The following is a 12,385-nucleotide window of genomic DNA, read 5'->3' as shown; positions in this document are numbered from 1 at the left end:
CCAAAGGCCCACCTCCAGGCGACCCTCTTAGCAGAGGGGCCAAGGATATGAGTCCTCGAACCAGAACTATCATCTGATCAGAAAAAGCAGCCACATAATAGACACGTTACCACAAGTTGTATCTACTCTGTGGAAGATCTGGATGGTGCCAATAAGGAATTTAAGAAAAAAAAAAAAAAAAAAAAGCTCAAAAATTAGAAAAAACTTTTGGAATTAACAAATAATTCATCTTGGGGGCTCAGAAACTAGTAACTGACAGCTGTGTAGCAACATAATCAGCAAAAACACACACAGAAAATTTCCCCTCTATTCTTCCCCTTAGCTGGAAGCAAAATTTTGGCACTCAGATTTACAAAAGGAGAGGATAACATCAACTTTTTTTCAGGATGGTTTGATACAGACTCTACCTCTGTTGAGACTGTCCTCCTCCTTGCTTTACCAATAGTCTCTACCATTATGCAGGTGCGAGTTACAGTAATGAAAGGAAATCAAATCTGTAATGGCTACTAAGGGGGGAGAAAAAAAACCAAAGAACTACACACACAACAATATTCCTTAAAGACACTATTTGGTAAATCACCTCAGCCTCCAGATGAAAAACTGAGTTTTCTTATCCAGAAAATACAGGCCGTATGTGCCATAAGAATAGCAGATAACATGGTGCTTCACTCACTGAACATACCTAAAATGACTGTGCTACATTGTGACTTTTCCCAACTAATAGCAAGTCACAGACTACAGTAGCTTTAGAACAGCTGCATTTAATATCTTTTTCATCCAGATTTTGCCCTTAAAAAGCTATGATACAGACGTGACTGTTGCACAAGGCAGAAAAAAAAAAAAAAAAAAGGTACTTCTGAATCATTACTGAAGGACTGTCAGGAAACAGGTAACCTGCAGCAACAGGTAGAAACATTCGGGCAGTAAAAAGGGCGCCAGTAAGACCAGGAAGTATGATCCAAAAGCACAATGGAAAAAACTTATGTAAAGTGAAAAGAGTCACTTAGAAAAGCGGTAAATAGAAGGATTTAACAGAAGTACTAACAGGTCTAGAGGAGATAAATTGAGAACCCTGGTTGTGCTAATGTCACAAAACAAGGACAAGCAGATGGTTAACAAAACCTGAAGGTGCCAAATTTCCGCAAACGTTAAAGCAAAGCAATTTTTTCCTCGCAACTTGTTGACAAGGCTTTGTCATAGAAAGCAATGGAAAACAAGCAAAAAAACTCTGAAAAATTCAATCACTTCTTAAAAATCACTTCTTCACAAGAATTCACAGAATCCTCATAATTATGGTAGCACTATTAAAAATGCTAACAGCAAATTAAAAAAAAAATCTTGCTTTAGGGCTTATATTGGTATCTAACTATTACAGACCAGGATAAAATCACGTATACTTGGATAGACATGGGGCCAGTTATCCAGCGGCTACTTACTTCTTACTGACCAAGTAAACAGGTAAGCAGCAAGACTAGATGGGTCTAGGTATAGCAGTTTCTACGTGCCATGATCCTAGGTACAGACGCTTACCCCTTATTTAAAAGGTAATTTAAGTCTAATGTACTTACTGCTGTCATATATTGCATCTGATATAACAGGATCGAGTTTCCGGGTGAAACTACCATTACTGTCAGGGAGAAAGGCTGTAAACATAAGACGCACCACACTGAGATCCATTTCTTTAGTCTGCTGTATGGCTGCCTGACGAATGATTTCTCTTTCTGGCTCTGAAACCAATACATAGTACAGACAAATTAACGTAAGGGGTGGAGGACACACAGGAAAACAGAGCATTTTCCAAACATTGCTATCAAAAGGCACCAATAACAAAGAAACATTTTCCTTTCTATTTTATCCAACAGCTTCTGTCTTTTAATGTATTTGAATGCCTACTCTTGGAGTGACAGAGAGCAGGCTGGTGCCTCTACACAGCTCTTGAAAGCAAGGTAGACCACAGGTTTTACAAGGATGTGCGTGAAGTGCAGCTGAATGAAACAGGTATTCCCAAAGAGGTCCTCACAATTACTTAAGGATATGACGTCTCACAGCAATAATGCAAAATGACCCTGTTTATCAGCTTGTTAAACAGGATAAGAACAACGAGATAAAGGCACGGAGGCGGGCACAGGCAGCTATGGAAGGAAGTTGCTCAGTTCTCATACGCACTCTGACAACAAAGACTCTTCCGGACTCCCTAAAACACAGCAACAACATGTGACCTCTTAAAACACATAGTCATAAGCAGTTTTACCATCCATTGCCTTTTAATGGCTAAGAATCTGTATTTCCCGAAGCTAAAACTGTTTTTAGTAAGAGACCCATTAAAATCATTTCCACGTACCAGTCAGCTGTCTGTCTCCACATCCTTCTGCCTGCAAATAGCCAAGTTCAGGGTGCACCAGGAGTCCAGGGTTGTAGCCTTTTTTGCAAGCATCTATCATGCGCGCTTCCAGAGTTTCAAACACTTTCTTCTTTGTGACATGAAGTATTCCGAGGTTCGCAAACCTGCCCAATTTTGATGGAGGGAAATATTTTCTTAACGCCTTAGGCCAACCCTGCAGCAGGCCGACTCCCTTGCCAGAGGCGGCTAGACAACCGAACTCAGTGGAAGGGTCCCATAGGCACCACTGCTTCTCGAGGGCAAATTTTCTAGCGTGAAAACTTCAGCCACGCTTACAAAAACATGTAAAACCTGTACCATCATACGGTAGGCTACCATCACAGGGGTGCACAGGATTATCCGAAAGCGTAACTGGCAATCTGTTAGGGGTCACGCTTGCACTGTGGAAGCAGCTTACAGAACATTTGAAAACGTGGCCTTCCCACTTTGTTCGCTCCATCTTGGCAATGACATTACTGTGCCATTCTGTATTACTGTTATGCAAAGCAACTGCTCAGGAAAAGCTACATCAGTCCAGAATGATTTGGAAAGCAATCTAAAAAGCTGAAAATCAGTGCAACATTTTCCAAAGGACATGTTTTAAGCCAGGCTCTGGACATTCAGCAAGACACTTCAGGTATCTCTTTGAATGAAAGTGCCCATAACACAAGATGTGCTTTTGTAAAGATCTCCTGGCACATTTAAAAATCAATTAGATCTGGAAGTATGAAAACAAGACAATAACTCAGTTTTCATGCAGGTCAATTGAGGATAGGAATGCTGTTTCTAAACATCTGATGAAAAGCAAGACGGGTTAGGAAATGAGCCAAACTTTTCAAGATGAAAAAGAGCATTTCAAATAAAGCTATTTAAATTGCTGTGCTTGGTAAAGCTGGTGCATTGGGCTTGGACATCAAAAGTTAGAGTTTAAAAGAGTCTCTCTCCCTCTCCCAACCTTCTCAGCTTTTTAAACTTCATCTTCTTCACCAACAAAGACATTCTTGAGATCACAGAATTAAAACGCACAGCCAACATGAAACCTGATCTAAGCCTGAAAATGTAGACAGGAGCCTAAGTTCCATTTACTGATATAAACAATTATTCTTTTAAATTAAACAAGAACAGACCAACTACGATTTCACTATAATCATATTGCTTTAAACTTAAAAAGTTTGACTCATTTAATATTTTCATGTTTATACCTGTCTTGCATTAATTTCAACTTTACTAACCCTATTTTCTTAATACTTTTGGCCTCACTCTATTCCTATTCACAGATTTCAGAGAAAGTAAAATATTGATTAAAATAGTAGCAAAAACTCACCTTCACTAATTTTGCAGTCCTTTCTTTCTGATCACAATTATTTACATTTTAAAGAAAGAGCTTACAGTACAAATTTGGATTGCACAGCAAGAGAATGAAACTCCAAATTCTCAGTGAAAATTATTCACTTCAACCTGCATTTAACCTGTTTAGGTTCTAATATGCCAAATTTTGCAAAGCTAAACAGAAAACCCATTTATTGTTTTATTCAAAGTACAAACAAAAAACAGATCAGAAAGTGAAGCCTAATGCTCCATTTAGCTGCTGCTTTATAGTAGTTTCGCATTGCTTCTAACAGCTTATATTGGATTCTGTCTCCCTTAGCCCAGCTTCACAAATGGATTGACAGACTTACCCTACAACCATATCCTTAGGTCCTGCATTAACCGTGCATACTCCATCTTCACAAAATTTACCCACCAGGCTGTGAGCGTGCAAGTGGACATATTTCCCATTAGTAACTAACTGGACAATTACTTTTGCAGGTCCAACATAATTGCAGATCTGTAAATAAACGTAAGGACATTTTCCTTAAATGGATCAAATAATAATTCTAGCTGAGTATGTTCTGCCACCTACGTACAATCAAGCTCACATAGGAGAGACGTGTATTTCTTAATAAAATACAAACAACAAAGTAGATGTACCAGATCATCACAGAGAAAAGCCGGCACTGTTTTTGTAATTGAACTTGACACACAAATGTAGGAGCAGTGACAAATAACAGTAACAACAACAACAACAACAACAAACAATTAAGAAACAAAGCAAAGCTAAGTGAAAGTCATCTTCTATTTCCCAAAACACACATACATGAATCTCTATTTTACATTCTGGCTATTTACTAAACATTTTCCTCTGCAAATTTCAATTAGCACATTTAATTCACAATGAAGATTGCTACATGTTAAGAAGTGCATAGAAAACATATGTATTCAGCACAAAATTACCTGCATTATTTTGCTCAATTTGAAACAATTTTTAACTATTATGACTGTTTTTAAAAGTTTTTGGTCTCATTTTGGTGTCATAATCCCCTCACAGACAGATTTATATTTGGAATAAAATTAATTCTATATTCTTATGTGTTTTGTTACTTCAAAACACTACATCCACACATATGACTCAGTCCAGTAAATATTTCCCTTAAGCGTACATGAGGATATATGCTAAACTGCCACATAAAATTTTGCAGGACTGGAAGCAGGATAAATTGGATGCCTTGGTATAACCAAATCCAGAGGACTATAAAGCTTTTTTCCCATTCTAGCTTCTCATCGCCATATATTTTTCTAACAGATTTTTAAATCTTGATGTCTTAAAAACATTAAAATTTAAAATTACTAATAACATATCATTTTTATAAGTTATTTACTTTACGTATATTATTCAGAACCTTATTTGCTTTCCTCACAAGTAATATTCATCGACTCAGTTACTGGTTATGCATCATTTTCAAATTATGCTGAATATAAAATTATCCCACTTTAAAACAAGCAAACATAACCTTCTCCCTTCCAATTCACTTAATTAACCCTGTTATCAATATTGGGTTTTTCCCCTCCTCCTCTAATTTTTCTTCTAATTTGCCGTGGGCAAAGTCCTTTGTATTACAGCAGCATATAGATCTAATCAAGCAAGGTATTAAAGGATCACGATAAACATCAAAGCGACGAATAGGTGATGAACTGAATACTTAAGGTTATATGGTCGATAAGATGCCGATAACCAGAGCCTGCCATGATTTTACCACATCACTAAATCCTGCTAGCTTCCTTCACTCCATTTAACCCTTCTCCTGACTCCATCCCATCACAGCTGGAGCACTCTGCAAACATACACCCCTGTCTTCCCACTCAGGGCTAAAAGCAAAAAAACCTAAAATATAAAAAAAACTGTTCCAGGAGAAACAGGTGTGCAGAAGTCTTCTCATCACTCAGTGCCTGCTACTTCACTGTAGACTGTCCTGTCTTAAAGTGCATTTTGCAAGTGCTGATTTCTAACACACACAACATGGGGTACGCATGCTTTCTCCTCTTCCCAAACTGTAACCCCGCCTGGACTGGAGAGGCAAAACAGGGAGCAAAGCAGAGATACTGAATAATCCCTGCTTCACCTTTTCCACCATTTACCTGCGGTGAGAAAATGCAAGGATCCCTGTGTAACTTTCACAAAGCGATCTGAAAATGAAAATGATTATTTTTGGTGGTAAGGGTCACCTTCACTACTACCATTAACTTTCCAAAGTGGGGCTTTTAAAAAACTATTTTGTTTTTATCCCTCACTAAATAAACCTTTCCCTGCTATAAAGTTCCCAGCACATCTGTATTCATGTTCATTATGAATAACGCACATGTTCTAGTATCACATCAGAGAAGTTCAAGACAGTCCTCCATCAGCTGTAGAAACCACAGTGAAACTGTAGGTAGGACTGCTGCGCGTCAAGGACTTTCCAGCCCCTGAAAGCAGAACATATCACTGCAGCGGTAACAAGATTGCGATCTTCCCCAGTTACTCAGCTCAGCATGATCTTTGTAGTCTCTCTCAGGGGAAAAACAAGAGTTCTCTAAAAAGTAATACCTTATATAGGTCATAAGGCAAGAAAGGACCATCTTCGTCACCCAGTCTGACGTCCTGTGCTGCAAAGGCTACAGGATGCCCCTGAACTGTTTCCTGCCTGTATTCCTTTTAGAGCAGCTTCTCTACTTGATTTTAAAACATCCAGGTTTTCTCAGCTTGCAGTAAGACAGTCCCAGCAGGTAACCACCCTCACTGCTAAGAATACGTACCACATGTTGTTTGACATAATTTTCTAGTGTCCTTGAATTATAGACACCACAACTTCAGACTAACTTAAAAATTAATCTGGTACTAAGATCCAAACATAATCGTATCACCTTTTACTATTAAGAACTTCAAAAAACACAGTCACCGATGTTAAACGGCAGGCAGCATATTACATTGCTGATTATCTACAGGAACCCAAGGACTATGGTGTTGACAAAAACATATTCAATACGAGGGGATAGCATTTGGGTGATGACTGCTCAAAATCAGACCTGTGATTTGAAAAAAGCATTAGTTACTGAACATCAAACTAAAGACAGGGGAGAAAAAAGAAAATAAGGAGTTCCTGGGAAAAGCATAGCTGTAATATTTGATTACATCCTGTACTGAAGCAGCATTCAATTGATCTAATCTGATAAAGTTAAAATGCTGCAGGCTCACATTTATCTGCTGTTTCTGTTTGAGAGATGTGCCTGAGATTAAAAGGACCCTGTGAACTTGAAATTGAGTCAATGTCAAAACAACAGTTGAAAGGTTTTTCAGTTTTTTCACATCTTCCTGAGATCCAGACTCCAGCCAATTTTTCTATACTTCGTACAACTTTACAAGAACTTTATAAAAAGGTCTTCTTACTTGGAATAAGTTTTTTCCAGTTAGCCTTACAAGCAACAAGTGAAACCACCGGTTAGCTACACAAAGCAAACGACAGAAAAGCCCACATCAAACGTACAAAGCCAATGGTGATGATAACTATTTATTTCTCTACTTGTTCATTTGATTTACTAATAGTATCAATATTCCCAACCCCACCTGACCTTTAGCATGTAACCAATTCTGTCTTAACCACTCACGTACAAAAAGTGTTCCACAACTGAAGCATCACTCGCTCCTTACAAAAGTTATGTTTTCAGACAGGAGTATGATCTTTTTTTAGTTGCGTGTTCAATACAAAACATTTCAGACTTGGTATCTACAGTTTAGGCTACTGAATACTCAGTGATCCACGAATAAGCAACGTAAAGTAACTTAAACCAGTGGGAGGCAGACCTTCTGAAAGTGACTCTTATGGCAAAAAATAGAGAGTCAGATGCTCTGCTTTAGCAGCTCAAGGAAAGGGATTCAGTGCACTACATTCAATCTGATTTACCATAGCTGTAAAAAGTGCAGATCTCCCTGAATTTTGCTTTGGCTGAATTTGGTTCAGTACAGGTTTTTAAGAGCGGTAAAGATTTATAATAAAAACGTCGCTCATTCTTGACTAGTAATTATTCCTTAGTTTTGCTGTTAAGTGAATTAATTTTTAACCGGTGCCTGTAATCAGTTATCTACCACTCTTCAATTTAATCCCTGTGGGGGAGAGGGGGAGAACATATATGCTTGCTCCTTTCTTCACCAAGAAAGCTCGTCAGCTAAATAACTTGCCTAATCGTCCATAAATTTCCCTCCTGAACTTTGAGCACATGCTGAAATCCCCCTGGTTTCAACAGGAACGCATATCTGCAAATTAAGGTATAATTCAGGCGAGCACCAGGACGTGCCTGGCTGGGCAGCGCTCCTGCTCGGTCCCGACTCCCAGGCAGGGAGACGGGGCTCCAGCTCGGGCGCACCGCTGAGCACACGCGGTTAGCCGGCCTCTGCACTGGAGCCGACCTGCCTCCCGCTCGCAGAATAGGCAGCCCGAGTTTGCTCGCAGCCACCCAGGTAGATTTGCCCCCAAGCAGGTGAAAACTCGGGACATTTCCCTCGCACTGCTATTTGCAGCAAATTCTTTTCACACCCAGAGCTCGAGCAAGCACTGCAGGGTAAAACATGAACACGGCTACACTAACATCAGTATGCAGAATCAGGACGCACGTGGTAAACGTGCAAGAAGGCCAGAACGTGCCTATTTTCATAGCAGTTTTCCACATACATAAAAACAAGCAAATTCTGGAAAAAAAAAAAAAACCAAACAGATAGCTCAATAAGCTGGTGCTAATATCAGACAATCTAATTTTAATCTTTTGGTGGTTCTCATTTTTTGTCTAAGAATCTTTTGAGAGATTTGGATAGGCCTGTGTGTAGTTATCTGGATATTACATATTCTCAAGCTGTTCTTTCCCCAGACAACCACCTAACGACAAGTAAACAGCTCAAGGGCTTTGAGGTCAACTGCTGTATTACAGACGGTACAATTTTCTGGTGTCGTGCTAGTTGCACTAAGCAGGTGGAAGTGAAATGAAGAATTTTAGGTAGCTTTCTATTGTAATTATGCAACTTGCCATGAAGTCTACCTTCATTATAACACGTTCAGTCTCTACAGCTTCTCTGCTCTCCATAACTACATGCAAAGTTATATAAAACCCAATCCTCTGAAAATGTAAAATGCTTTGAACATGATATTACTGTTGTCAAAGACAGTGGTAAACACAGAAATACAGTTCCTTAAAATACAAAGCTGAATGGAGCTCATTCTTTACCTTACAAGAAAAATACTGCTGCTACTGCGACTCCATTTGCCATCACTATGCTGTTAAAACATGAGATTTAAAATCAACTCCAACATGCAGAAGAATATTCAGAAAGTTGCCTGGCCAGTGCAGGCTTGTCTGAAGCATAAGCACTCCCTGGCGGTGCAGAACTGCTACACTAGGTCCTGCCCTATGCCATCTCTTAATATATTATATAGAAGGTGATTAAATAAACTATCCAAACATCTTGCTTAGAGACGTGGCGAAATCTCTACACTCTAAATGAAAGCTACATCTTGATGTGTTCCAGCTCAGCTAGAAGTTATGGGCTAGGTGCAGGAAAAGAAACAGGTGAGGTTGAATAGTCCACATTGTGCAAGAGGTCCTATCACACAGACATGTTTTCCTTTGGCTTTAAATCCATAATCCTATGAAAAGGGGAAGTGAGATTGCGATGCTCTCCCGTGTACAGGAGATGCTCGTTTTCAGAATATCCCATGGTGACTTCTGGTAAATTAGAGCTGCTTTCTGTGCTAAGGTGGCCAAGCATAAGAGCGAGCCCAGTGTGAGCTGCACTGATCACACCATGGTCAAGGTTTAAAGATCTGTCACCTTTTTACAGTACAGCCAAAGTTCACACTACTGTCCTTTCGCATCACTGTAATCAATAAATGGACGTTTGTGGTGAAAGCCTTGGCACAGGTGTAAAAAAATACAGGGATTTTCAATTGTGCTCACCTCAGTTACGACAAGGTGAGTGTCCTTTGACAAAACACAGGAGAGACTTACAGGAAAAGGTGTGAAACCCTTCTCTCTTTACTGGCACCACTTGAATCGAGAACAGGCACTAACAAGCAATGGCCTCAAGGAATTTACTTGTTGTGTTCCCTTGCCAGCCTCTCCCAGCAGGTGTTGCCATGTGGAGATTTATACTAGAAAAAAACAGATGCATACAGCAGAATGGGAGGGAGGGGATGGGACATGCGTGTGGGGGAAAGCTTTAGATGAAATTAAGATCTGATGATCAATAAAAACAGAAGGTTTGATGGAAAGCCAAAGAACACTTTGCTTTCTAGTTTATTCCCTGAGAAATCCCATTCCCTGTATTACTTCTCATTGCATATTTCCTTGTCGTGCTATTGTGTGTCCCACCACATCTTTGGAAACTTTCATTCATATTAATTATCAATATAGATTGGAAGGGAATCCAAAGATCTGGCTCAATTGTGGTAAATTATTTTATGTTTGAACATAGCAGTGAAGTTTTATTCATTGGTTCATCATCACCATCACAACAGAAAAGGGAAAAGCAAGCAGATTCTTTGCCTGGGCTAGTAATTTTTCATCACAGTTTTGCAAGGCTACATGAAATCAACTTTCCCAGCCTCTTCTAAATTTGCCAGACTAACACCTTAGGCTCTCTCTGGCAATGCTGATTATTTTCCATTGAGTCATATTCATACTGATTCACTCTGGAGATGTAACTGTTCCAAACTCTAGTCTTTCTCAAGAACTGCAAAAGAACTGCTTGCGTACAGCAGAGAAAGCTGAGCAGTGGCACAGACCAAGGCCTAGCACGGAGGCCGACTGCTTGCCCTTCCCTCTCCTCCTGCCCATCAGCAAAACAGAAAGGAAGAGATAATTGCAGGAGATTTTGCCCCTGCTCCTCTTGAGGCAATCTCTAGTGCAATTGTTCCTTAGAGGTCTACTGCAACACCAAGATTGTCACTTTTATTAAATTCAAAAAGATACAGATAAGACAGTGTGTATCTTTTCCCCGCTTTCACAAAAAAAAAAAAAAAAAAATTGCTGCAAGAACCCTATGTAAAGAAAGTTGATCCCTAATTCTACAATGATTAATCATCGCTGCTACAGCCTTCACATTGCGCTAGCACAGTGTTCTTTGATAACTTGCTCTTACTTCTCTGGGGGGAAAAAAAAAAACACCTGAACGTAATGCTGCTCCTGTTAAAACAAGAAGTTTTCCATTGACTTTAAAGGAAGATGCATCAAGCCCTTACAAATATGTATCCTAGAGGTATTAGGTAAGGAGTAACGTGAAAAGAAAAGGAAGGAAAACCTGGTAAACTGTCTTCTTAGAGTGAAGTGGAATCACTGACCAGACTACAGAAAGTCAGGCCCTGAATTATGCTAAAACTGCACCTTAAGGGAGAGGTCCATTGGTCTGTGCACAGGCAGTGAGACGGTAAGTGCAGGAGAGCTTACAGTTCAACAGCTAGCAGATTAATATAGCGCCTAAACACCTCCACAGGTCTGACACCTACTTCCTTTTTAAACTCAATTACACTTTGAAAGTTGAGATTGAAATGCAGTCTGAATAATTTCATACAAATTTATGTTGATATGCAGTAAAGTCCTATATGCATACAGGTGGCCCTTCAAAAAAAATAATGATGTATGTACCTACTTTGACCTGCGGGTATGACTTCTTGTTCTTTTCACTAGAAGCACCAGGAAGTCCACCATGTGAAGGCCCTTCACAGACGTATCGGAAACGAAAACCCCTCTGTGGAAATAAATAAAGGAAAACAAACTTGAAAGCTGTTTAGAAACAAAACTAAAAAAGCAGTGCACATGAGTACACACACACACACTTGCCCAAACAGCCCACAAAAAGTAAAGTTACAGCTGTTCATCCCTGAAATGCTATCTGAACACTGGTTGACAAAACACCAATAAACTGTAGCACCCAGCTGTTCTATTCTCACTCTTACATACAGCAGTAATCAGAGATTTTGGGGCAGAGATCTATCGATACTCTCAGAAAAAAGGAAGGTAAAAATTAAAGGAAATATAACACAAGATTCTCTTTCTGTCATCATAGCTGCTAGTGAGAGAGAATTGAAGCCAGCAGTAACCAGGGAAGTACAAAGCATCATAGAGAAAAGAGTATGAGAAAAAACAGAACTGCTTTTTCCTTGTTGGGAGGGAGAAGATGCAGCTTCATGTGAAAGCTGCATCTCTGAGCAGAGTCCAGAAGCAGCACAAACGCTTCAGTGGATTCTGAATGAGTGGGTTTTCATCTCAGCTACACAAATAAACATCTGAGTATATTTTGGGGAACTGCAGGATACAAGCAACCACTCTAGAGCACAGCTGTCCATTTATCACATTTTTATTTAAAGGAAGTAACATCCCCTCTGCTTTTACCAAGTAGTCTAAACAGTATGGAAAATGCAAGTCTTAAGCGAAGGTATTTGGTGACTCTAATGAATCAACATGTCAGAATATCCTAATAGAGAAACATTTTGAAAAGTGAAACATCATAGAGTTATCTTTTAAAAAAGGAAAGGGAGAGCTTTCCAGAAAGACAAAGGAAAGAAGTATGAAGAATGGGAAAATGGCATAAAATATTTTGGTTTTAAATTAAATTCAAGAAATGAGAAGACAGTTAAAAGGTTTCATAAAAAACCTGGATGCACA

General features: G+C 39.3%; 1 protein-coding gene across 5 annotated transcripts in view; it reads right to left on the bottom strand.

The window, feature by feature from the left end:
* Window positions 1-12,385, bottom strand: part of NFKB1 (nuclear factor kappa B subunit 1) — a 59,128-nt gene that overhangs the window by 23,182 nt on the left and 23,561 nt on the right. For all 5 annotated transcript variants that reach the window (XM_064510540.1, XM_064510535.1, XM_064510538.1 and 2 more), the window contains exons 5-8: window positions 11,370-11,468; window positions 4,060-4,208; window positions 2,342-2,505; window positions 1,569-1,727 (exon numbers count right to left, since the gene is read on the bottom strand). In XM_064510540.1, coding sequence (XP_064366610.1) covers window positions 1,569-1,727; window positions 2,342-2,505; window positions 4,060-4,208; window positions 11,370-11,468 — 571 coding nt within the window. The remainder of the gene's footprint in view (window positions 1-1,568; window positions 1,728-2,341; window positions 2,506-4,059; window positions 4,209-11,369; window positions 11,469-12,385) is intronic.

The sequence above is a fragment of the Dromaius novaehollandiae genome, chromosome 4, assembly GCF_036370855.1.
Source record: "Dromaius novaehollandiae isolate bDroNov1 chromosome 4, bDroNov1.hap1, whole genome shotgun sequence".
NCBI classification, from domain to species: Eukaryota; Metazoa; Chordata; class Aves; order Casuariiformes; family Dromaiidae; genus Dromaius; species Dromaius novaehollandiae.
Note: the sequence above shows the minus strand (reverse complement) of the source record. Positions and strands in the feature narration are given on the sequence as shown.